General features: G+C 43.0%; 1 protein-coding gene across 3 annotated transcripts in view; it reads right to left on the reverse strand.

Annotated features, from left to right (window-relative positions):
* Positions 1 to 18,353, reverse strand: part of LMO1 (LIM domain only 1) — a 59,811-nt gene extending 41,458 nt beyond the window's left edge. Inside the window, exon 1 of one of the 3 annotated variants that reach the window (XM_083862894.1) lies at positions 18,317 to 18,353. In XM_083862894.1, the coding sequence (XP_083719020.1) occupies positions 18,317 to 18,338 (22 nt within the window). In that variant the 5' untranslated portion in view covers positions 18,339 to 18,353. Of the gene's footprint in view, positions 1 to 12,262; positions 12,308 to 13,060; positions 13,584 to 18,316 lie in introns of those variants that run through there. The other 2 variants (XM_083862893.1, XM_083862895.1) reach the window with 2 other exon arrangements.
* Between the last annotated feature and the right edge of the window lie 7,314 nt (positions 18,354 to 25,667).

Below are 25,667 nucleotides of genomic sequence, written 5' to 3' on the forward strand. Positions count from 1 at the left end.
AGAGATACTACAGCATCAGTTTGTAAACATCTCTCTAGTGAAAATAAAGATTACTTCTGACCTAGCCAATTACTCAGTCCCAGAAGATATATCCCAGAGTTATAATTGAACGAACCATAGGGAAAGAAAATACATTTTAGGTAGGGGGTAGCAAGCCCAAATCCCAACTTAGGATGCAGACAGCACTGTATCCCACAAAAAGATCAGATACAGAGTGCAATGATTATAAAAAAAATCCATTAAATCATCTAGTCCTTTTTCCCACCATGGCAAGATTGCTCTCTTGAGCACAGAGCCCTACTAAGAAGATTGCAAATTATCAGCTGAAGCTCTTCCTGAAAAGCAACTGTGATGGGGAAAGACCAGATCATTACTTTGAGGAGACCCATAATATGAGGTATTTGTTTACCACATCACAGAGAATCTGGGGTGAGATGACAGCTCCTGGACGCATGGATTTGCTGCAATACAAGAAAGGAATGAGAAAGAAAATGCTGAAGAAAGAAAAGAGAACCTGTGCTCAGCACTGAGACCGTCAGAGGCATTAAACAGTCTCTTGTTGCATTGCTTTAAAAATGTGCTTTAGCATGAGGAGCCACTGCACTCCACTGTGGAGAGATATAATTACTGATTTAAAAAAAAAAAAAAAAAAAAAAAAAAAAAAAAAAAAAAAAAAAGAAAGAAAGAAGTTATTTATTCAGGGGCTATTACAGGCTAACGTGTAACAGACATCATCTGATGGGCCATAAAGGCTCCGAGGGCCATTACAGCCTCACAGGTCAGGACCTATTTGAAGGTTTTAAAGTTTGTGGATCACTGCTCTCAAGCTGAAGAGCACAGGCAACACCTGCACATAGAAAAGCTGGGGGAGACTTCTGGGAGCAGCAGCTGCTTATGGGTTTTCACACTCAGATCAAACTGAATCACATCACTGAAAAGAAGTTCAGAACCTGCAAACATGGCTTTTGCCATTCCCATCAAGGAGCTCACCCGTAAGATTGTGGCTTGTGCCTTTTTACTTATTTATTTATTTATTTTTAAAGGGAGCATTGAGGAAGAAAATTATACTATAACCTCTATGCTTCCCCATCAGGGCCTCCCTTCTATTTTACTTCCACAGAAAACTAAAATTCCCAGCCAAGTGACAGGTTTATAAAATTTTAATAGGGAAGAAAAAGGTAACCTCAGGCAGGATCTTACGAGCAGACTTTCACCATAAATGAATGTTCATGAAAATACAGGGGTTTTATGGAAACACTGACAGAGCTTCACAGGCTGTGACATAAATGCCTCAACACGGGCTGATGAGGAGGACTAGTGAGTCCCAGCTCCCGCAGCCAGAGGCTATTGCACCATCCCTTTCTCTAACCCAAGCAAGCCAGCTTCATGCCTCCACTACCCTCTGAGGAAAGCAAATCTAGAGACCAAAAGCTCAGAAGCTTTTAAATTGCTAGCCTCGAAACATTCATAGCCATTTCCAACTACTCATTCTAATGTTTTGGGGTAAAAAGTCCACTTTTCCTTCTTCCCTGATGTTTCCCCTCCCAGAATGCTTATGCAGACCAGTCAGCCTTCATTTTGCAAAGGTAGATGAGTTGAAGCACAGATTGCTCTTCATGAGCAACCTCTCTGCCCCTGCTTCTACATGGATTTGGGGTCCCTTATCTTGAGGGATCTGCAAGTTACCCATAGCAGACAAGGTCTGCCAGTGCCTCTCTGCAGCATTATGAACAGGAATCATTATCAGCAGTTTCTTGTTCAATTCATTCCAGGACTGCACTTGTCTTTTACCAGCTACCTCACATCTCAGTCCTTTTGAGGTCAACCACCATCTGTCCAAGCCATCCTTTTCCTCTTCTTCTGCCCTTTCCAGCTGGTAGTAATTCCTGTTTGTAGATGTTCCAGTGAACCCCAAAAAGATCAGCTGGGGTTCCTGGGCTCCTTTTCTTACTGTTGTGAGCTTCGCACAGGGATGAAACCAAGGGACAACAGTACAAGGCTTCAGCCCCCTTTCCACCAGTTACTTGCACCACAAAGTCTATCAGTGGTGGTTTTATATTATCAGGAGATTTATTCTTAGTGCTCACAAAGTAGGTATCCCACCCTCTCTACTAGAAGGTCATCTGAATGACTCTTGTTGGAAAGCAGAGTCCATGGCTTTGGTGCCAGCATCTAAAACACTGCTTCTGAAGACAGTGATGCTTGAGGTTCACTTCCCTTCTTCTCCCAGGTTTGGAATAGAAGCATTATTTCTCATTCACAAAAAAAAGAAAGAGATGCCAGAAGGAAGAGCCACATCCTGCTTAGACTGTCATTTCTTAAAGCAGCAGCAGCAATCTAAGAGCAGTGCTCCATAGCTAAGGTAGCACAGAATCAGAACGCTTGGGAAAATCTTATACAGCAAACCTGTACAGAGCTAAAGGAGTTTGTTACTTTTTGCTAGCCATGAGTATGTACAAGCACTTCTGCAAGTCAAAATTTTGCTTCTAAAAAACTTGAAGCTTCTTAAATGCAAGAGAAATATGGGTAGCCAAGAATGGTACCTGTGCCATAGATAAAAGCAGTGGTTCTCTCAAGCATGACAGAGACCTAAAGTGGCCAAGACCCAGCCCCACCCAAAAGCTCCTCCTGATCTCTTCAGAATTTAATTGGCATTCTTTTTAGCACACACACAAGGCAGATTAAAGAAAAACCCAAATAGTGTGCAGGGTGGAAGCACCATTACACGGTATTAAAATGTCAGAGGTTTGAGCTCTGTGTTGGTTTAGTCATGAGTTACCAACAACCACTGATGGCAGACATAAAGCTTCCCTTGAATTATTAAGCATAAAACAGCAGACTGTAATATTTTGCTAAACCAAAGTACAGACACAGACAAAGATGTCATTTCAATATTTGAAACCAGCAAGTTTAATTTAAAATAAGAGCAAACCAATAAGCTCAGAAAATAGCAATGTGTGAGAGGAAAATTACACTGCTAGAGAAAAAAGTGGAAGGACTTAAGAAATTTATAAAAGTAATCTCCAAGTGGAAATTAGAAATCAACCCCTAGAAACAGAATAACACAAAAGAAATATTACTGTCCACTTTCTAAATCAATATAACACTGCTACACGACAGAATTACCATGGTAACTCAAGTAAAAAGAATAAAGCAATTCTTATTATTTCAAAATAAAATCACAGCCTGAAGCCCAGCTTTTATTACAACTGCTGATAGATCGCTGGCTTGTATTTATCTGAAATATTGCTTTTCAATCAGCTATTTTATGAATGTACAAATTTCACTGAGCAGCCCACTTAGACCAAATGCTCAAAACCTGCCCCCCAAAAAACTAGTCAAGGAATCGATTATATATATACATACTTTCTTTTTTTTTAAGGGAGCATTACTATATATATTCTTTTCCCACTCTATCCTAGTTAAAGAGAGATAAGGAAATGAGCAAGAGTAAGTTAAAACCTTGTTTAGTCTGACCTCTTTAAATTCCAACTTAGACTCGGTGGAAAAAAAACAACCACCACCAAAAAAGCACCAGAACAACAGCAATAAGAAAGAACAAAGAGGAATAACAGCATACCCTAAACACTGCAGCCCTGCACAAGGACGGGGAATGAGCGTACATCAGGGGGTGTGCACAAACACACACATGAGAGGAGCCACATCTGCTCCCTCCTGATCAAAGGCAGAGAGAAAACACTGTCTAAATACAAAGTTGCTCAAGGACGTTTTGACTTGCCCTGCTGGGTACCTTCAGACTTTTCAAACATTGTTTGTACAGCTTGGAAAGTGCATCAAGCTCAGGATACTTGTCTGCGTTTCAAGCGCGCTGAAGGCACAGCTCAGCCGAGTTCCCCCCACGCCCCCGCTGCTGGTGCCACCTTTTAAACACATTAGTGCAACGGGAAAACCAGCGGGTCACCTTCTGCTCTCCTCCCCCAGACGTTCAAAAGAGCATCGATCAGCACCTGAAAGCAACAGTCGGACTTAAAAATAACAGGCTCCTCCTCTGGCCCCGGCGACAGGCAACACCCCGGGCCGGGCCGGGCCGGACACAGGGATGGGGCAGGGCTCCGGGGCAGGCACATGGACAGCCAACACAACTGATGGCTGACGAGCTAAGGCACCGTCCACCAAAATAAAAAAAAAAATAAAAATGCCTGTAGACTGTCAGGATGTTTTACAGCACAGCCTTACCCTGTTTTTTCTGTCGCCCCCATGAACTGGAAGAGGGGGATGAGACCAGCGCCCACAGTCAGGGCAGGAGCAAAAGGAGAATGTGACCAATGCTCATAATTATGGCAGGAGGACAGGCTAGCAAAGGCTTTCCTTCAACAATTTGCAATTACTTGGACTGGACCTCAGGGATAAAAAAACCCAAAATTAAAACTGCCAATTGAGAGGGGATCAATAAAACTGCCCCCAAAACAGTTAAGGAAAGCAATTGCTTCAATAGCACTCTGTCCTTTCCAGGAGATCCAGAACTTATTTCTCCCTTCTTCTGCAGAGGTCTGGCCTCCTAACCCAGCATGGGACAGCAGGCAAGGTGGGACCCAGGCCTAGCAGAGAGGAACAAACCAGGGACAGCTAAAACACAAAAGTCCGCCCATGCCTCATGGGGGCCAGGCACATTCCCCATATATCCAGGCCCGAGTTCCAGGGGATGATCACTTGGGGTGCACAAATTCCTCAGTACTGGCAAAATGCTTTGAGGATTAAAAGCAGCAGTGATATGCCAAGTATCATAGCTGGAAGTAAAGACAAATGCTGCAACGAGAGCAATAAGCCACCTGCCAGCTGTCTTTTATATTAAAATATTTCAGTGTTCTTAGAGCTGCTTAATTTCCCATCTCGCTCCAAGTCCAGAGGAACTTTGTGGGTTGCTAGCTTTGCCGTGCAGCAGTGACAATGCTCATTATTTTAAAAATAGATTTAGAACCTGTGATCGCACAGTTCAATCTAAAAGTATGCACTGTTTTTAGTATACTGTTGTCCTTTGCCGTCTACTGCAAATGGGCTTAAAAGCAGCGGTGGAAACAATGTGTGCTTAATCTGAATGTGGACTGCAGAGAGGTTGCACACTCAAATATCCTGTTTTATGTGGTATCTGGTTGTATTTTAAAACACTTTTCAGAGACTTGGAGCCAGTTGAGGTCACAAACAATCTCATACAGATTAGAAAAGGAAAAGGAGCTGGGGGGAGCAATAGGGAGCCCACTCTGGCACGCTGAAATAGGACACTCTAAATATCACTTAGTACTTCTTTAAAACTGGCTGAAATAGTAAGCTTCAGAGAAACAATAAATGCAGAGGTGGTTAAAGAGTTTTTATTCAAATAAAGTCTTGCCCCAGGAGATGGAAGTAGAGTCTTGAAATACAGAGATAGGATTTTTGCATGTGCTAAAAGCATCAGTGTGACACTTTTTGGAAAAAAAAAAAAGAGGGGGAAAATACCTTCGTTGTTATACATGACAAAATAGCAACTAAATGTTTGCTTTGATCCCAGCGCGTAAAGGGTGAAGCTTTTAGGCAAGGAGCGGCAGGTGATCTCAGCTCTTCTGCAAGTCCTAATGCTCCTAAAAGCCACTCTTCCAGTTTCTGTAATTGGGCATCAGTAGTTAATGTAGTATTGACTGCATTACATGCTCCTGTGCATCCTCTCACTAATGCCAATTGCATCACCTTGTACATTTACCATATTGCTTAGCCAATAGCTGTTAAAAGCAATCCAAATCATGAATCATATAGGAAACTTTTAGCAAGACACGACATCCAAAGGAGACAATTTACAGTTGAGTTAATCTGGGTACATTAGCGAGACATGGATTCAGGAAGACAGACCAATTTATGTTACTTTGGTTTTACCCTTTATTGCTTTGTATAGGCAAATGAATGGAAGGGCATGGAGTAAAAACAGATATAAAGGAGTCCTTTTCAAAACAGATCTCCATTCTGTGCAGACAGGTCAAAGGGTTTGAGACTGATGCTTATTTAGGCTTTCATAACCGTAACAGGGTACTTACAGAAATCATTTTCCACAAATGAGTATAAGGATAAATATATAATGGATCCTGAATAATGTTCAGTACCCACCCTCACTGCAAGTACATTAACACAGAAACCTGGCTGCTCAACATTATGTAAGGCATGGTCTGTCCAGGAGTCACCTGCCACCAGGAATGCCAGGAAGAGGCTTCACACAAGGTTCCAGGCAGGTCTGCTCATGAGCTCAAGGCAGCAGGTGTTCTGGAAACAACACCAAGGCTCACCAGCTCAAGCCAGTCCTCTGCCCAAACAACTCTACCAGGTCACTTATGAACACACAGAAAGCCCAATCCTCTCCTCCCTATCTGCCTTGAAGAGATTGCATCTTTTTGAAATGCATACCCATTTCTCTGGAACAGAAGGAAAGGATAAAGAGATATTGCTTAACCCACTTCAGCTGCAAGGTGGAGCCAACCAGGAAAGAAATTAAGAGCAAGCTCCCTCTGAAAAAGTACATTTTATGGAACAATTTCACACTGGATGCTTGACCAAAAGATGCATAGCAAATCGACATAGCCCCTTTCTGCTGTTCTGATCAAGCTCACTAGCACCAGTAAAATAGAGATGGAAAAAAAAAGAAAGGGAAAAAAAAAAAAAAAATAAAGACAGCTAGGAAGTGTGCTGTTGCCTCAGCTTTTATGGGTAGTGAGTAATTTGTAGTATTTGTGGAGGGGAAAAAAGTGGTAAAGGAAATCTAGGAGAAATAATGGCTCATCAGCCAAAAACTTTACAAAAGAAAAACTGAACTGCATCCTTAAATATTGGATTCCAAAAAACTGGAAACTCTGGTGCTCTAAGCCTAGTTTAAAAAAAGATCATGATTCCCCTTTGAAAAGCTTCCAGAAGTCCCTTCGAAAGAGTTGCACATGCAGGGAAAATGCCAAAACAAAACATTTTCACTAGCTGATCAATTTAAACAGCTGTGGTAAAGCTGCAGCCACTGGCACCATCATTAACAATTTAAAGCATGGCTGCTTTTGTCTTCCTTCCCAGTTACATTCTCATTATGCCTTTTTATTTATTAGAAACACAGTCCTCCGGAATACATTTCTGTATCTCAGATCCATAATAAACCAAGTAGGAACATCCCTGGCTTCTACTCAAATGGATGTTGGCGAGAGGGTTAATTGTTTAATTCTGGTCCAAGTTCTCTGCAGTTCAGTCATGAATATGCAATAATCATCCACTTTTTCTTTAAGAGAAACTAGAACTGTTGATATCAATAGTTTAAAAAGAAGACAAACAATATTTTCACTGCCCAAATCACCCTTTCAGAGTCTGGTTAGCATGCAAGGAACTCTGAACATTGGTGTAAAGAATTCGAAAATGTTCAATGAAACTTAAAAAGCCTCTAAATTTGGACAAGAGCATCCATTAACTGCTTTGACATGGAATGTAAGTAGAAAGTAGTTTGCAAGAACATTCACTGGAGAGTTGAGCATCTGTTTGCATGGACAGCACTCCACATTGTGCTAGGAAACTTGGGCTTGGGAGTCATCCCACTGGAGAACAGAGAAAATACACACACACACTCTCACAGAGAACTAAAAAACCCAGTAGCTGTGGTGAATTCTTCTCAGATAGGTTTAATTATGTTAATCTAATAGTGAACAACTTTCATTTTAAAACGCCCTTCCCTCCACCCCCAAGTCTTCAGTGAATAGGAGCTACATTCACTGAATAAATCATTCCCTGGCAACAGTTACGCACATTATTGAAGTTGGGGGCCGTGATTTCTATACGGTTTAAAACAATGCCTATGTATTCTAAATGATGACAATTCTGTCCAATTTTTAAAAGATATAGACCCATTAGAGTTTTATAGTTCAGCATTTAGCAGCATCTCCAGTGCCTTCTTTATTCTTATACTGCAACACTTAATGCTTGATACCATTATTCTGATTTTGAATTGATTTCAAGTAAAATACCTTATTTGCCATAAACTTTCATATTCTTTACCTAAGTAGGACTCCTCGCAGATGCAATCAGTCATAATGCTAAAAGAACAGTTTGCCTTTAGCAGAAATATAATAGTTCATGCTAATGACAGCGAAGCAAAACTGAGCAGCAAGCACATTTCCAAAGAGAAGAAAACCATCTCTAAACATGCCTGAAAACCTTAAGAAAGCCTCCAAATGAAATCAATTAATCCTCCAACCATGATAAATTTCTTAACCATTTAAGAAACGTATTTCAGACTCTTCTGTGACCCTTTATCACCAGACCTAATGGATTACTTTATTAATAATGCACTGCTCTTAAAAGGAATTTTTCCAAAGATTCTACCATAGGAGAGCATTTTTGGAATGGCTATGACAAACAGGCTGACATGTTCATGTTGTATTTATTAAAGATAATAAAATTTAACACTAACTCCAAAGAAGACGAATTATGTTCTGCTGCCAGGGTATCAAGTATACTTTCTACTGCATTAAACCAAAATTAGAGCAAACAGATTTCCAAGAACAAGCCGCTTCCTTTGCCCTACTACCCAAGCTGAAAAATGTCCTTACACTGTTTCAACGCTTGTTATGTCAACCAGGCAATTATCACGTGTCAACAGCATCTGGGGATGAAGTATGATGACATCCTACCCAGATCCTTCAGCTATCTAGTCTGAACAAACACTAGGAACTATTTGATTGCCTGCCATACCCCTATGCAAAGCAGTTTGTTCCTCTTAGGCCTGCCACCTCCTTTTGCTTCTCTTCTTCCCATAGGATGAGATTTCTTTAAATGGATATCTAGATTATCAGTGCTCCAACTACAGTAGCCTCCATTTCTTGAATAAGTTTAGGCAATTACTTTATTACCCCATGGTTCTGCTATGCTTCCATATTGACCATTTCAGAAAATTTCCAGGAAGAACTACCTCTAACACCCCACTTGGTCAGCTTTGGAGGAACAGTCCAAATGTTGTTTTGTTCCTTAATGGCCAAACCGAGTCTCATGTACTGCTGCCAAATGTGCTCCAATTTTATTTAGAGTAATTCTTTGACAACTTTTTATTTCCTCTTTGTGAATATATTAATCTATTGCTGTACTCCTGAGCCAAAAAAGGGCACTGTGTCATGAACTAAAGCCAGACCAAACCTCCAAAATCACACCGAAACCATATGTATGAAGATCAAGCCCTCAAAAAACCACCAAGTAACTCAGCTAAATAGGCAAAAAAAAGGTCTTTGGTGACCTTTATCAGTAATTTTTTGAATAAGCAGATGTCTGGGAAGATGTGTAGGGATTCTTCATACATGGCAATCTAGACACCAGTGGACTATGGAGAACGTTGGAGGTAGAGTGGAACAGAAGATAAAAAGTAAAAAGAGAGAGAGCTTCAGAAACATTAGACAACAGAAAAGTTAAATTCCATGTCGTGTGAGGAAAAGCCAGCGTGCCATCTCCCTTTCTCTCTCTGCATGACTCCTCAATAGGTACACCTGAGAAAGGTACGCTCAAAGGAAAACAAAAGATACCAGCGGCACACAGAACAGCTCTTTTTCCTACATGGCACAATTTGTACCTGCTGTATTTTAGTGTGGATAAAGATTTTTAACTGCAGAACAAGACTGCTTGGACCTGTGTTGCTGGATTTAGATGGACTACCTATCCAACTAAAGGATACATGTACCTACAGGCAGCTGGCATGCTCCCTTGTGAAGCCAGCCTACAGCTCTACTGTCCTGGTCAGGGCATCACGGCACGATTCCTGTCACTGACATTATACAATCCACTTCTCTGCTTCTCTAATTCCAAATACTGCATTTTTTTACCTTCTGTGAGGGGCAAGATGGGCTCTCACACAACAGGGAGCCCAACTGCTGCACTAATCCAGTTTAAAATTACCTAATATTCCTTGCCCTAAATACCACTCATCAACCTAAGACCCATTCTCCAACCCCAATGCACACAACCACTGAGCATCCATATTTTTCTTTGCATTTTTAAATAAACTATATATAAAAACTTTCTGTGTAAAACCAAGGTACATGTTTAATGGAGTCCTCTGTTATGTTATTTACTCAGCCCACTCCTGTGATCTGTTTAATCATAGTTCGGCTCAAAAACACAAAGGACCCGTGATTTGGGGTGCTCCTGTCTATGCAAACATCGAGATGAACACACAGCTGATCAGTGTTTTTACAAGTGCACACACACTCCACAATTTGGTTGAAGGATGCCATGTCTGGTTAACACAGTACAAGTTAGCTGAAAAGGAAACTTTCACCCCCCACACACATAACAAAGAGCCGTGATTTCTATTAGTGCATTTCATACCATACATGCTGATTACCAGGCTGTGCTTCATTGTTAGCAGAGATTACAGCTGGGATAAGCTGCAGCTTTTTCCTAATTGCTATTATGATGACTGAATTTTTGTTTTGTGTCAAGCATTATTCACACATTATACTCCAAAATTTGATCCCTCTATGATGCATTATTGATTCCATGCAGGCAATCATACTGCCGCCAATGTGAAGAATTAATTTGGGCTATTCTACTTGATTTGCATTGCTCCATCATAGCAGAACATAGTTCTGTAGGGAGGCACAAATTAAAAAGGGAGATTTAACAAAATACAGAAAATGCTGCCGCCCTTTAAAAGAGATGAATCCTAAGGAGGGGGGAAAAAAAACACCAAAAAACCCAAACCCAGCACAACACGTGTGGTCTAGAAAGAAATAAGGTCAGTCAGCCAAATTCATCTTAGTCAGAGGAAGGTTACAAGAGTAGCCTTATGCCTCTAATAAAGTAAACTAGCTTGCTTCAACTTATATTGCCAAAGAAAACAACTGAACACCTCTGAGAGTGACACTGCTTCAAAGCCTTTGAAACCCTGTTAGCTTCATTTGTTTTCCCAGCATAAGCAATACTCAAGCACTTAGTGTGTCTTTTATCCACAGGCCAGTCAACTGCAAAGCTGATCTAGAAGATGTGTAACAGATGCTCCACATCTACTCTTTTTTTTTCTTTTTTTTTAAGTTCTACTGTGTTAACAAAGGAACTTACGAGATCTTAACAGAAATAAAGGCCATGATTTATTTTTTCCCCCCCCACCAACAAGATTATTTCACAGTTTTGGGATGCCAACTTAATTAACGCGGAATAAATTCAGAGGGGCGTGACAATTTATACAGGGACTTTGATCTCACATTGGTCAACTCTTAGTCCAAATCTGATTGAATCTGCATACAAGGGGGATCACTGATAATGATGCATTTCTGCTTGGTCTTGTATTTTAAAGGCGTCAAGTCTTTGTGAAAAGCCCACATTTTTTCATTGTCCCAAATGCTTTATGAAACGAAACCTCACACACAATCCCAGAAACTGGATTAAAATTCTACATGTGTGAACATGCCAGTGTGAGAATTTTAGAAATAAAACTTACAGCGAGATAAGACCTCAAAACGCTACGTCTAAAATACTCCCTTTTTTTGGGGAGACAAGGAAAGGAGAGAGGGAAGAGAAACTTTTGTAGAAGACTTCTGGTCTTTCAACAGTCAAGCCTTCCTAATTATTCTCCAGTACAGTACTAATTCAGTTGTAAAATACTAGAAGACAGATATGGGGTGTGGAATAAAATTCAACTTAATAGCACTGAGCAGCTTTCAGTACTAGTCACAAAACACAACCCCGACACAGGAAAGTAAGTGACTTTAAATTATAAGTTATTTTTCTCATAAATATTTTAAAAAGCAATATATATATTCAAGTAAAATCAATGCTACTGCCAAAATGCCCAGCTTCCAATTTCTCCAATCTCTTTTGCTCCTTGTGAAAGGCTGTTGCCTGTCTACAGTCTTACAAATATTCAGTAATTTCTCTTACTTTTGAATGGCAACAGCCTATGACTTTTTTTTTTTTTTAACACTTAAAGAGGTTTCTGAAATAAATTTTAAAAGATTAGGGAAATCCATTCCATGGCCCACTTCATCCATTTTTACAGGTGGAGTGAAATAAAGAGATAATAGGTAGAAATGCCTGCTAGAAGTTAAGATTTTCCATTTTCCACGCACAAAGTGCCACCAAGGTGGAGGTCCTTGGCAAGAGGCAGCGCCATGGATGGAAGTCCATGTGGATGGCTACAGAAGCCTTCTGCTCTGCCTCAGCTTTAATCCTTGCTTTCAGTCTATGAGCTATGAGGAAGACCTAAGCCACAAAGCAGCTTAGTTAAAATAAAATAAACTAATTAAGAAGTTGTGATTGTGATTGGACTTACCACCTTCGTCCCAGAAACTACTGACGATTGAGCAGTTAAGTTTGCACACCCTGGCAGGCAACGTGCAAAAGATAGCATCAGGTCATTCAGGCTACTAACTAACATCATCTGATATTCCTCACATCAATTTGTTCCCCTTAAGCATCCTTGATAAGGAGTAGTCAGCTTAAAAAAATAAGCATATGTGAAGTCCTAAAGTCAGTGAAGCTCTCCTTCAGCTTCATTCATGAAATTACATCCTAAATGAACCTCCACTTCTGCTATTAAAAGAAGGGAGTAAATTCTTAGAATAAGTTAATGTTGGCGGTTTTTTGCCACAGAGGCTTATTAGCTTATTGTCATTATGTTTATAGCTATGAAGAAAAGCTGTGAGAAATAGATATTAAAGGCGCACATTAAAGAGACCTAAATGGCATGCAAATGAAAGGGAAAGAAAAATCCCAAAATGAGATTTACAATAAAATCTGCGAAAACAAACAGGCTAAAATGGATATATTAGAGTAACTTGCAGAAAGAAAAAATCTACGTATATATTAAAAAAAAAAATAAAATCAAAACATGTCCTTCAGCAAACAGAGCCTGGAGTAAACCCTTCTTGGCTGTCCGATCATGTCAGAGATGAGGTAAAAAAAAATAAAGAGCAAGCATGCTTTTACCTACACCAGAGAAAAACATCAGAAGCCCAGAGCAGAGTGCTCTGAAATGCACAGCGCACATCTGTTTCAAAACTATTTATTTCTACCTTAGCGGCACACAGAAGACACCGAGCACAGGCTTACACAATCTCAGCCCACCTACCGTCCTCCTTGTCCAGCACCATCATCTCCGCAATCAAGAAAAGTCCGGGCACAGATGCTCCTTCCGCAGCAGCCTCCGCTCAGGGGAGAGGAGAGCAAGTCTCTGGGAACACAAATGAGCTACGGTACAGCTGATCGTCCTTTAGCAGCAAGTGAGCTCTAATTACCCAGTTGTCCAGCTTTTAACCTAGATTGCACTCAGTTAGAATTACACTCAGAAATAAAGCACTTTGCAGATACAAAAGCAGTCTCACCTACTTTTGTGCCTCAGAATTGCAAGGAACTAAAACTGCAATTTAGAAAGAAGGGGGATCAGAGCTGTTTCTTTGGTTCTCACCTTCTAAATGGCTCAATTCACACAGTATAATCTATTTTAATGTAATTGCCTTTGATAGCTCATAACCCCGGCTTCTCGCAACTACACAGCTTTCAGCCTTATAAAGTGTTTTCCCTTCGGATTTAAGCCGAACCTAAATCCGAAATTACATTCAGAGAGGGCAGACTACCTAAGCCCGACTAGCGCTGCCTCTCAATTGGTGAGCCCTGCACACTTGCGATGAATAAATGCACGCGTTTCCCAGGGCCCCCTCTCGCGCTCCTGCCGGGATTTCCCGGCGGAGAGCGGCTTCCCGGCTCAGCAGCACCACCTGCAGCCCGCCCGGCCCCCGCCCAGGTGCCGCCGGCCGCGGGGCCACCTGCGCCGCCGCCTCTTTGTCCTCCGCGGGGCCGGGGCTGGGGATGCTCCAGCCCCGCTCCCTGCCAGCCGGGATTGTGTCTGGCACCACCTCGGGCAGGTCAGAGCCTCGCAACTCTCCACCGGCTGATGAGTTACACCAGCCCCGCTGCTCCCAGCTGCGTTTTCACATATCTCTGGTGGCCTAAAACTTGATACTAATTTTCTGCACAAATATTTTGGGTTTGTTTTCACGTGTCGGTGTTGGTTTCAGGGAGTACTCTGGAGAACGCAGCTCCATTTTCACTAGGTCGATATTAAAATGAATTTACCTAATCAAATGCCATACAAACCCTTAACAGGTTTGCTCCACTTGTCAGAAATGCCATCAGTGCTCAAATATAAAGTGACAAGTTGGGGGCCCACGTCTTTTATCCTTCATCCTGCAACTCTCACTCCTTTTTCAGACAAGTCATGTTGTCTCCAATGGCTCCCGCAAGGATTGCGGGATCAGACACTTCGCTACCAAGATCAACTGCACCTCTTCACTCATCTCAGTCTTTTAATCTGAGAAAACATTTCATTTCTGCTTTAATGATACTTCTTCCTCCCCTTTACAACTGATACAATGGTACTCTAAAGAGCATGATAGCGGGCTCAAGTTATATATCCTTAATACCAATTTTTAATTAGATTCCTTATCCCCGGCTGAAGTGGCTTTTCCTTCCCCCTTCATTCACAATACTTAATCCTAACAGTCCTTGAGAATATTTGATGTTAAATGTATCATTTTACATTGAACTGTTTTCATCTAGTGCTTCCAACAACTCCTGTTTCCTAGTGATACTAGTTTGCAAGTGTTGAATATGTATTTTAGCGTAAGAGTGCAATCACCATAAATAATCACTTTCTTTTAGGAAGTGTCACAAGCTAAAAAGGAGGAGGACTTTATCCCAAAGATTAAAGTCTAATAGTTGAAAGCATCCATGCAAAAACTAACAAAACCACAGCCTTTTCTAGATTTGAGGCACTTCAACACTTTCAATATACTATTGGCCTCCATCAGAAAATGGTGAACTCCAAAAATGTTCCATCTTTCTGTCTGTGCACTTTTCAACCCTGCCACCTTCAAAAAGGACAAGACTTACCCCAAAATATTTGGTACATTTTAACTTCTGCTATTTGGTAACTACAAGAAAGGCAAGGTTTTGCTAAAAATGAAGTTAGCCATTGTCTGTCACAGCTGACTTCTGCAGCAGAGCAAACCAGCAGACATAATGCACCCATGAAAAAATACGCAGTATTGGATCAATGTACATTTTATTCCTTTACTGCTCCATCATTTCATGGAGGCTGGATTACCCCCTGTGCAAACAGATTTTTAAAAACACTTTATCTGCTTACTCATTTCACACACCAACAATTTAAGGAAAAAAAAAAGTTTTCTAACCCCCAACACATTTGTACAGCAATTTAAGTCAACTACAATTAACACAATCTGTTGGAATTAATCATGCTACCTGATGTCAGTTTACTTTTTTTTAAGCAGAAATCTGGTCTTTGCGATCAAAACATTTACGTATTTGAAAAATATCTTAACTCTCATTATCTCGAAATTTATAAATGCGCTGCACGGTGCGTAGGTTGGCTTGCCCACAGCAAACTCTGCAGTGATTTACATAGTGGAACTGACTAAAATGCGAGCCTTGAAGTTTTTCCCTCTCAGCCTTCCTCTCCCCCTCTTCTCATCCCTCTTCTCTCAGTTCATAACATTTGTTCGGGGAAGATACCTGCCAAAGTTCCACTGTGAACCAGTATTTTCTAATATCAAGTCATGTTGCATCAGTCAACTTATATTATGTCACTTCAAACACACAAAACGCTGTTACCTCCCTGACATAACTTGACGTGATGCCACAACACATCAAGTCAGGAACATTATTATTGTTGTTATTTTTTCAGTCTGCCCCTTCATCCTCAGTGATATCTGTGAAGACCCACAGAAAAGTATTATTGAGTCTCTGCTGCTTCTCGGCGCCACAGAGCCCGCTTGCCAAGGAAGCTTTTTGCTCACAGACCCGGAGTGGAAACACAAACCCGCAGTTATTGCACCTCTGGGGCAATCCTGGTGTCACACTGGGGCTGGCACACGGCCCTAAGGCCTCGAGCTGAAAGAGTGGGCAGCTGCCTCTGAGGCCAATGGCCTTGGCTCAGCTTCCCAAGTAGCCTTCAGGGATGCAGAAGCAAGGGGCACGTATCTACAGGGCAGCAAGTGTCCTCCTTGCGATGCACCAGGGCTTCCGGGAGGGGTAATCCTGAAATCCTGCCTTCTCCATGCAGTAATAACTATGAAATACCCCCACCGCTGCCAGAGACCTCAAAAGAACAAAACCTCCTCAAAGAAAAACTCTACATGGCAAAGCCTCTTAAATCAAGGGGAGAACTGGATAGTAGCCACAACGCTGGGATTTTTAGATGGTAAAAATCAGACCGGCTTCTGGGAAAAAAAAAAAATAAAAGGGAAGAAAAAAGGGCCATTTATGGGAGTAAAACAGACCCATTTTTATTAACAAGCTCATTCAAGCTTGATTTCAAAAGGAATTGGTTTAGTTAGCAAAAGCTTCCATTTCAGTCCATTTGTAACCTATGCAGGTCCAGCATTCCCTTTTAACATTCACAGATGAGCGGGCAAGTGGAGCCCATCTGAATGAGGCAGAAAGAAACTTACAAAGGTAAAATGACCTCTCCATAAAAAGAGTTTCTTCTCTGAATCTCACCTCCTGTCCCTCATTTCTTCAGTGCACCTTTAAAAGTGACCATAATTTCTCCTCAAGCATTACTACTCTGTCAACAGCACAGGAGATTCCTAGGCATCACCGCACCTTGTTGTGCTGATCTTCACATCCCTCTCATCAGGGGTTTGTTTCCTACTTTGCTCCTTTTTTAAGTGCACCCCGCACTAATTTCCTCTTTACCTCTCCCATCCACCACCATTATTCCCTTTTATACACAGCCGCTGGTGAAATCTCCTGGATAGGAGGCTGTTGAGAACTGTCTGGATAATCAACGGTTCTAGTTTCATTTCCTCACAGCACCGTCAGGCCGGCCCCGAGCTCCTCGTGTTTAATGAGTACGTCTGAGACACTTGAAAGAGCCCAAACAGCCCTATTAGGGAACCCTCCTCAGATGTGGGTCTCTCCTCGCAGCTCACCTGTGCCTCTCGCCCTGCGAAGGAGGCAGCATCCTGCTGGCAGCCTGTCAATCACAGGGAAACAGACACGGGCTGGCAGGCACCCCCCGACTGAGAGTCACCGGGATGAAGACATCACCCGCTTATTATTATTAAGGGGTATTAATAGACATGTTAAGAGCCTTTCCTGTCTTTCCCTCCAGCAGCTGAGCGAAATTCAGGGGACTCTTGCAAGGCAAGCTACCCCTGAAAGTGAGGTCGGAGAGAAACACAAACCTTGTTCCACACACCAGTAAGAAATTACCTGTGTTTAATTCCTCGGTCATTACTTAACCTTTTTACCTAAGTGCATGGGGGGGGGGGCGAGGGATGAGAAAAGTCTTTCTACTGTTATCTCTCACTGACCAGTTAGACAAGTTCATCCCCTCTTCTCCAACACTGGAGCACTACCGACCCCATCATAACACCACATCACTTTCCTTCAGAGGGCTTCAAGAAACTGGAGGGGAAAAAAAAAATAAATAAAAAAAAAAAGCTGCTGGGAGAGGGATTCTCCGAGGGCCCGGCGGCATGTGAGGAGGGTGCAGAGAGCTCTATCCCCACACACGTCTCCGGGGCAGAGGGAACATTTAACCTTGTGGCTGTCAGCGCCCCGGCCCCCTCCTCCCACAGGGCTCCCACAGGGTCCCCACAGGGCTCCCACAGGGCCCCCACAGGGCTCCCACAGGGCCGCCAGCCCGGGATCGCTCTGGGTGCCCCGTCCCGCTCGGCGGTGTCGCTCTCCCCGTGCTGAGGCACAAACTCCAGAGCAAAAGGAAAGGAGAAGGAAAAGATGTAGAGGGGAGGAAAAAAAAAATTAAAAAAAAAAAAAAAAAAAAAAAAAAAAGAGCGAAGGAGAGAATCTCCCACTTGTCTCTTGAGCCCGGCATGCACTTTTCCGAGTTGCAGCCCCGGCCAGGGGCACGGGGAGGTTCCGTGGCCATTAGCCCAGCCGGCAGGGCCGCCCTGCCCTCAGCGGAGCGCGGGCCGGCCTTGGGGCCCCGCGGCCTCGGAAGGGACCCGCGCCGAGGCGAAGGGCGCTGATGGCGGCCCGGGGCCGGGGCTGCGCTGTCAGACCCTCCCGCCCGGCCGCGGCTCGCAGCTCGCAGCGGGGCCCTGCCCGGGGACACCCGCACCGCCCCGCCCGGCCCGGCCACCGCCGACAGCGACCCGCGGGTGGGTCGGGGCCGCCGTCCCGGGCCCCTTTGTGAGCGGAGCGGTGCGGGACAGGCCGGGCAGCAGCGCCGTGCCGCGGGCGCGGGGCGAGCTCCCCCGACCCCGCCGCCTTCCCCCGTCCCTCCGTTCCTCGGTCCCTCTGTCCGTGCCTCCTCGCCCGCCGCCCCGATCCCACCTACCGTCCTCCTTGTCCAGCACCATTGTCCCGGGCGCCGAGGGCGGCCGCCGCCGCCGCCGCTCCGGCTCCTTGGGGCGCTCCCCCTCCAGCCGCCGCTCGGGGCTCGGGGCTCGGGGCTCGGGGCGGGCTCGGGGCGCTGCCCAGGCCGGGCACCCGGCGCTGCCCCGGGACGCGAGTTGGGAGCGGGGCCGCGGCGGGCTCACGGCCGCGCTGGGCGCCGCAGAGCTGGAGCCGCGCTCCCGCAGCAGCCGCCTCGCCCCCGGCCCCGCCGCCGCAGCCCCAGGGCCAGTTTAGGGATCAAAGGAGAAGGGAAGGGAGCGGGGAGAGAGGGAAAAGGTAAGGGAGGACCGGTATCGGGGGCTGCTCCCCCTGCTCCGTCCGTGCCCAACCTGCGCTGTCAAAAATTGTCTTAATGTAATCGCGTGTGATCGCTCGCAACCCCTCTCCCCTTTGCTGTTGCTACTGCGAGAGCTTTCCAGGCTTCTAAAGTGCTTTTCTCTTGATTTCACTCTAAATCTAAAATTATATTCAAAGGAAGGGGGGGTGGGAGGGAGGAAAGATGTGAACCTATCACTGAAAGCAAAAGCACTTGCCGCCTGCCTCGCTCGCTCGCTCTCTCTCTCAATTTATGTGCTTTGCACTCTCTCCTGCTGCTGAATAAATGCACACATTTCCCAGGGACCCTCAGATTCCCCTGTTAATTAAATCAATTCATTATGCTCAGATCTGATTAGCAGCCCCTTCCCCCCCTCTTTGAATCAATTATTCAATACACAAACATAATTGCCTGTGCCAGAGGTGTCTAAGTATTAGCTTATTTAACTCCAAGGACACTAATTACCCCTAGGGCAAGGGAACTTTTCTCATTAATTCTGACAAAACACAAAAGCACAGTTAAAGTGTGTGTGTGTATATACGTGTGTGAGAGAGAAGATGGGGGAGCGCACAGCCGAGGAAGGGAGGCATTACTCTAACACACGTGTTACTGTATAAATAAGCTCAATTTTTCTCTCTACCTTCGCGTCGGATTGTCCCCCACGTCTTGCCTTTGCTAAACTTGCCCCGTCTGCCTCTCTGTTTTTAATGTAAGGAACAGATTGGCATTGAGATGATGTCAGCTCTGGAGTGAAAGTGCTCTCATCCAAAACCAAAAAGAAAAAACTATATGGGACTGATAGGGAGCAAAGAAGAATTTGAAAATAGTTTACTAAAGCAGAAAACTCAGTGACAGGCAATCTTCTGTACTTAAAAAAAAACCTGTGAAAGGCTTAGCCCTCTGAAGGAGCAGGTAAGATGATACATAATCTAGTATGTACTGGGAACAGTTCTGAATTGTTTACCATTTGAATTAATGTCGGTGCCCACTATTAATGTACTTGCTTCCTACGTTTACCATAATGGGCTTGATTTCCATTAGCTGGAGCTGGAATGCTAAAAAGAGCCCGGGCAAGACTGATGCAAACTGAGATCGACCATCATTGTGGTGTCTGAGACACATGACTTCTGGCTGGCGTGTTACACAAGTTTTACCTCTCTGTGAACTTCCTTTAAATAAAAAAAAAAAAATAAGGGTAAGAAAAAAAGAAGTAGTAATTGATTCCCTCAAATTAGGTTTTTACTTTCTAAAGACCTACTGTATTGTTCATGTCCTCAATGTGCACAGAAGTATTGAAGATTTTCTTTTTGTTTCCTTAGGCAATGCATGAGCTGATCCATTAATCCATTTGGCTTTATATATCAGGAAACTAATATTAGCACAGCTCATCTATCAGCTTTTATTTAGGTCCCACCATGTTGCCTTTTTTTGGACTTTTCTTCAGGCTGGTTCCCCTTGAGGGGAGACAGACGATTTTTGATAGATTTTAGGGGGGATAATGCTCCACATCATCTTATGGGAACTGCCACGTCCTCAGTTCCCCATTTTCACACTCACCCCTGTCAAGATACCCATTACTAAACTTGCCTGTTTGGCAACTCTACCCACTCTCTTTAAGGCACACCTTGTACACATCACCTAGAGCCAAGGGGGTCAAAAACCCTACAAGCACCTCCTTCTTCACCCCTACAATAAACCAAACAAACCCATAGCTAAGACTGCTTGGCAACAAACAATAGATATGACTGGCAACATAAAGTTGTGTTTCATTAGTGCAGTATGTTTTTCTGTGAGTACACACATATGAGGATAAAAATGCTTTCAGCTTTGTAACACAACAAACCCTGTTAATTCTCTGGTTTTTAATTTCCACTCTGTGGCACATACTGCACCCACAGGAACTTGGTCCTTCTAACTCCATGAATCTTTTATTTTATTTTTTTTTCCTCCTTTGAAAGAACATAGCAGCACTTGAAAAATACTGACCCTGGAGAACATCGTGCATCAGCTCATTTCTGAGTGTGCTTTTTGGCCCTTGAGCCCATTCCTTGTCTCACTGTGGCCAAGGAGACTTTGGGTGCAAAGCCAGAATTTCAAGATCTTGGTATGCAACTCTTGAGCCTTAATTCTGAGCTTGCCACAGGCACGGTGTGCTTGAGTCTAAGCACAGGGTTACTGAGTGACAGAAGTTTGTCTGCATGCACTGGAGTTCAAGGTCACTGTTGGGATGCCAAGGGTAGAACAGAAGGAAACTGAGGAAACAGAGGCTGACTTTGGTATCATTTTTCAGAAAAGATGTTTGCACTTGAGCCGACAAAGGTAGGGTCACTGGGCATGAAAAAGACCTGGAAGGAAAAAGCAAGAGAATTTTGCACTTTTGTAGGCGCATGAGAGAGCGTCACACAAGGGAGAAAAATAATGGCAGAACCACCAAAACATTTCATTCCCAAACACACGCCCTACAGTTTGAACAGTTTGCTGCAATCCTGCAGTTATAGTCATGGGGATTTTTAGGTTTACAACTTTAATAAGGTGAAGAGACAAACCCCAGCATCAAGGTCCCCACTCTACGTAAATTACTTTTTCTAGTGTGGAGAAGCATTGTCCTGTGTTTGCTTCCATTATATCTGCTCAGTGAGTAATTTCAGAGGAGTTGAGAAAGTTTCAGTAATTTTTGAGCCTCCTTCACCTAACAGATTAAGAGTCTCATACAAAGAATTTTAGCACACTTATCTTTTTTTTAGTACCTTGACACTAGAGAGGAACAGCTAGATTACTCCTTTAAAAAGTGCCTGTGTAGGCAACCGGCCCCATAATGAGTTACTGGGAAAATTTGACACGGATCAGTGTCTGGGAATAAGCCTCAGCTCCCCAACCCTCTGTTCTCTGGAACAAAGCACTACAACATCTGCTGGAGGACAACCAGACAACACCAGTGCTGAGGTGCCAGTTCATCACTGATGTGCATTGGTTTTCATTCAATTGTGGTGCCTTACACACTCCCTGGCTAGGCAGTTCTGAGAAGCCATCACACTCAATACTGCAGAAACTACAGAAAAGAGGGGAACAGCTGTGCCCTGCCTAGGAAAGTTTCTGATCTAACACTAATTCCTGCTATTCCTAGTGAGGGAAGAGGCACGCAGGAATAAACACACCTTTGTGCAGCCAGGGCTTGGGCTCACACCTCTGGGTCTAACTTGAGGCTCTTGCTCACTAGCTGCTCATACTTTTTCCCTTTTTGCTTGAGCACAAGCAAGAGAAAATGAAGCTTCTTAAGAACAACGCCCCATTCTTATTAAATTGCAAAGTCCGCAATATACTTAAGTCAAGCCTTTAGCAGACCCGTGAGGTTTCATATTATCCTATGCTTGAATGAGGCAGATGACTGGAGCAAAAACCAGCTAATGACATAAAAGCATTCTTCTACTTTCAGTCTCTCTTAATTAAGGACTTGGTTAATGTTTCAGTGTTGGGAATTATAAAGCTTCATCAGGGAGGTTAATATGTTTTTTATTTTATCTTTCAGCTGACAGGATTAAAAAAAAAATTCAAAATAAAAGTGAAGGTGATTAAGTCACGTGTGCCAGTCAGAATCCCACAGTGGAGCAGCTCCAGGCCATACCAAAGAATACCCTGCACATGGTGAATTTAGCAGTTGTTTTCAAAGTCAGATTTCTCAGCACATGAGACTTTTATCTGCCAGTTTGACACATGGGTTTTATTTTTGAATTCATACAAATAACCGAGACAATTTGCACAGGTCTGTACTAAATTAGCTACAAAACATCTCTGTATTTTTACCCATTTCAGAATCACTTGCACCTACCTTGCTGGTGTCAGAAGAGAGTGACCACGGGCCTGACCTCATAGCACAATTCAGCAGCCCTGTAAAGGAGGAAAATCACAAGTGCTCTGAAAAGTTATGTTCACACAGAACACGGGTGGCAGTTCAAAAGACCACTTAAATACATACCTGAGATCTACAGACCTCAATTATTTCTAAACTCTGGCTTGCTCTACTTCTCTGCCTATGCATTGTGAAAATAAATCACTCAATTCTGTTACTAGGTTTTACGTGAAATGAATGTTAAATATTTTCATAAATATAGGCTATCCCTTAATAAAGAAAATTGTGTATTAAAAATACAGCATTTCCTTTGATAGAAGAAAATGTCAAAGCTTCAAAAATGAAACCTCTAGAGAATGAGTTCTTTGCCACTGTGATATAAGGGTGGAACTTTAAACCATTAGGCTTTACAGTCTGTAATGACCTTTTAGAGAAATTTACAGTGGATAAATTAGTTTGGCTGCTGCTCTCCATAGCAAAAAGTTAAAAAGAATTTTTTTCTTTTTTCTCTCTTTTATTTTTTTTAAAATAAAAGTAGCAAGACCTAAATTTTTAGACTATTTCTTGTTTCATAAGAAGCCTAATGGGCAGATTCTGCACCTTTCATGTCCAGAACAGCTCAGCTGCAATGGAATCTATGAAGTTTATTTCTACAGGAGAAACTGGTGTCAGGAAGGTTTTGTGAATGGGTACAAACTGCTGAGGGGTGAGGCTGGGTGTGACACACTGCAGATCTGCCAGTGTCTCCACAGCACCAATACAGGCAGGGAGAGGTCTAAGGATCCAAGGGAACAGCTTTACAGGAGGCCCAGACAAGGAGCTGGGACAGGCTGGATTTCCCTGGGAAAAACATTAACAGAGGAGATGTTTTCCCACTAGAAGCCTCCTTTCTCCTGCTACCTCTCAAAACTCTCCCAGGCTCAAGTGAGATGTGTTCTTCCATTTGTATGGTCCATCAGGTCTCAACAGTGATGTAAGATTTCAATCCATATCGAACTGAAGTTCAGCAAAAGTTCAGGAATGCACCTTTAGCCCGATCCTTCTGAGCAAACCAACACGTGGATTCTGACTCTGCCACCTCTGTCACAGCAGTGCCTGTGCAGAGTTTCTTTAAAGTAAGTGGAAATGAATCCCTAACACACATACCCCAACAAAAAGACACCTCCAAACTTATGAATAAACTCTAGTGACAGTATTTTCATAACGTCTCTTGCTTTCATTTGGATCAAAACTGACTTTTCTGTATATTCTTCTCTACTTCAAAAGTTCATTGCTATTGCAAGTGTTCTCCTTCAGGTAGACCTGTCTTTTACTCCTCACCTTGGTGGGTGCAGCAGATAGACCTGAGAGGCAAATCTGGCATCCATGGTCTGCCTCAGTTGTTTCCTGGAGGAATCCAGTGAGGCAGTGCCTGGTTCTGGAGTGACACACGGAGCTCTTGGGCTTGTTGCCACATACTCTGTTATGATCAGAGCTTATTGCTCCCAGCCTGATGTCAAACAGAGGGTAATCAAATGTGAGATGGGTGAACAGAGACAGAGCCATGGAGCTGCCTTTTCACAGTCTCTTACTATCAGCTCTTCTTTCAACTGTAGCAGCATGCAGGGGTCCTAGTCATGGGGCTAGACCACAGCATATTGTCCAAAAATCCCAGTGCCCTTCTTCAATAAGATAGCTTCTTTCTTCACTTGCACTAAAAAGACCAGGCAAAATTGACACAGAAGAGTTGGAGATGGAAACACATGAATTGAAAAGATAAAATGGAAAGTCAGGCTAATGTTACTTTGTAATAACAATACCCTAAGACACTGCCAGTGTCCCCTGTGTTTTGTGGCTCCCTCTGCCTCTACTTGGCATGGATGGCATTTGCCAGGTCTTCATAACATCATTTTAACAACATACCATCTAAAAATTTTGACCCCATAGGGAAATGGCTGCTGGCACAGGAGCTGTAGGTGCACACAAAGGTTATGGTGTGGCAGCTGAACACACAACAGAGGAATTCCAGATATTCCCATGTCAAGGAGGGTCTGTTGCACCAGGCTGTGTTTTGCACTTGAATTCATCAGCATCCAGTTCAATCTGAATCTAATGGTGATAATCTTCTTGATTCATTAACATGTGAGATGAGAAAATACATATACACACTGAAGAGATGAATATTTTGGTGTTTGTTTGCTTGCTTTAAAATAAATCTATCCTCATGAAATTACAAGATTTCTCTCTGAATCCAAAGACAGAAACAAGTTCAATGAAGATGAAAGTTAGGGAAGATGTTCTGATAAAAGCAGGCAGGTGGAGGCTCTAATGAAGGCATACACTATAGTGCACATCTTGCCAATATTTCTTAATGAATAATATGTGCACTCAGATGAGAATTGTATTGATTGAGGTCTGCAGGGAAAGTTCTCTAGGAAAAATTTTTATTCTAGGCGCAGAGTCCTTTTTGGAAGATTTTGATCTTTTCCTGCTGCAACCTTTCTCCTCCCCTCTCTTTGTGCTACCCAAAGCAACTGACAGCCAAAAAATGAAAAGCCTCCCCTGCATCTAATGTATCTATCAGATCCAAAAAGAAATTTATACCCCAGTACTAAGAATGGCTGCACCATTCTCCTTAGCTGGTAGAGGACACAGCAGTGTATAATTAGGAGTGGATTACTTCGCTCAGAACTGGAACAGAGAGCAGATGTCTTGCATTAATATTGGCATTTGATTTCACACACTTTCTTTGCCATGTTTGCAAAACCAATTTGCCTTCCTATCTTGGATCTTGCCTTTCGTTTACTCTCAGGCTGCTGTAATGCAAACAAAAAGCCACCAGTGGCAGTATGAAAGTACATGCAGAAGTTCAGGCCCTTAAAAAGTGGGTAGAGCTTAGGATTTAATTACTAGCATAAAATACCAACTTATTTTCTGATTATGTTGATGAGATTGGTATGGTCGGTATGTTCCACTGATGCCAACTCAGACAAAAGAGGTCATGACATTATAATGCATTTGTGAACATAAACCAACAGTAAAGAAAGATATACCTCTTCCAAATTAATATCATCAGGCTCCATCTGTAATGCGTATGAGAGATGTATCCCTCCCCTCAAACCTTTTTTCACCTGTTTTTCCACACAAAGG

This window comes from Zosterops lateralis, assembly GCF_965231275.1.
Source record: "Zosterops lateralis genome assembly, chromosome: 6".
Classification (NCBI taxonomy): domain Eukaryota; kingdom Metazoa; phylum Chordata; class Aves; order Passeriformes; family Zosteropidae; genus Zosterops; species Zosterops lateralis.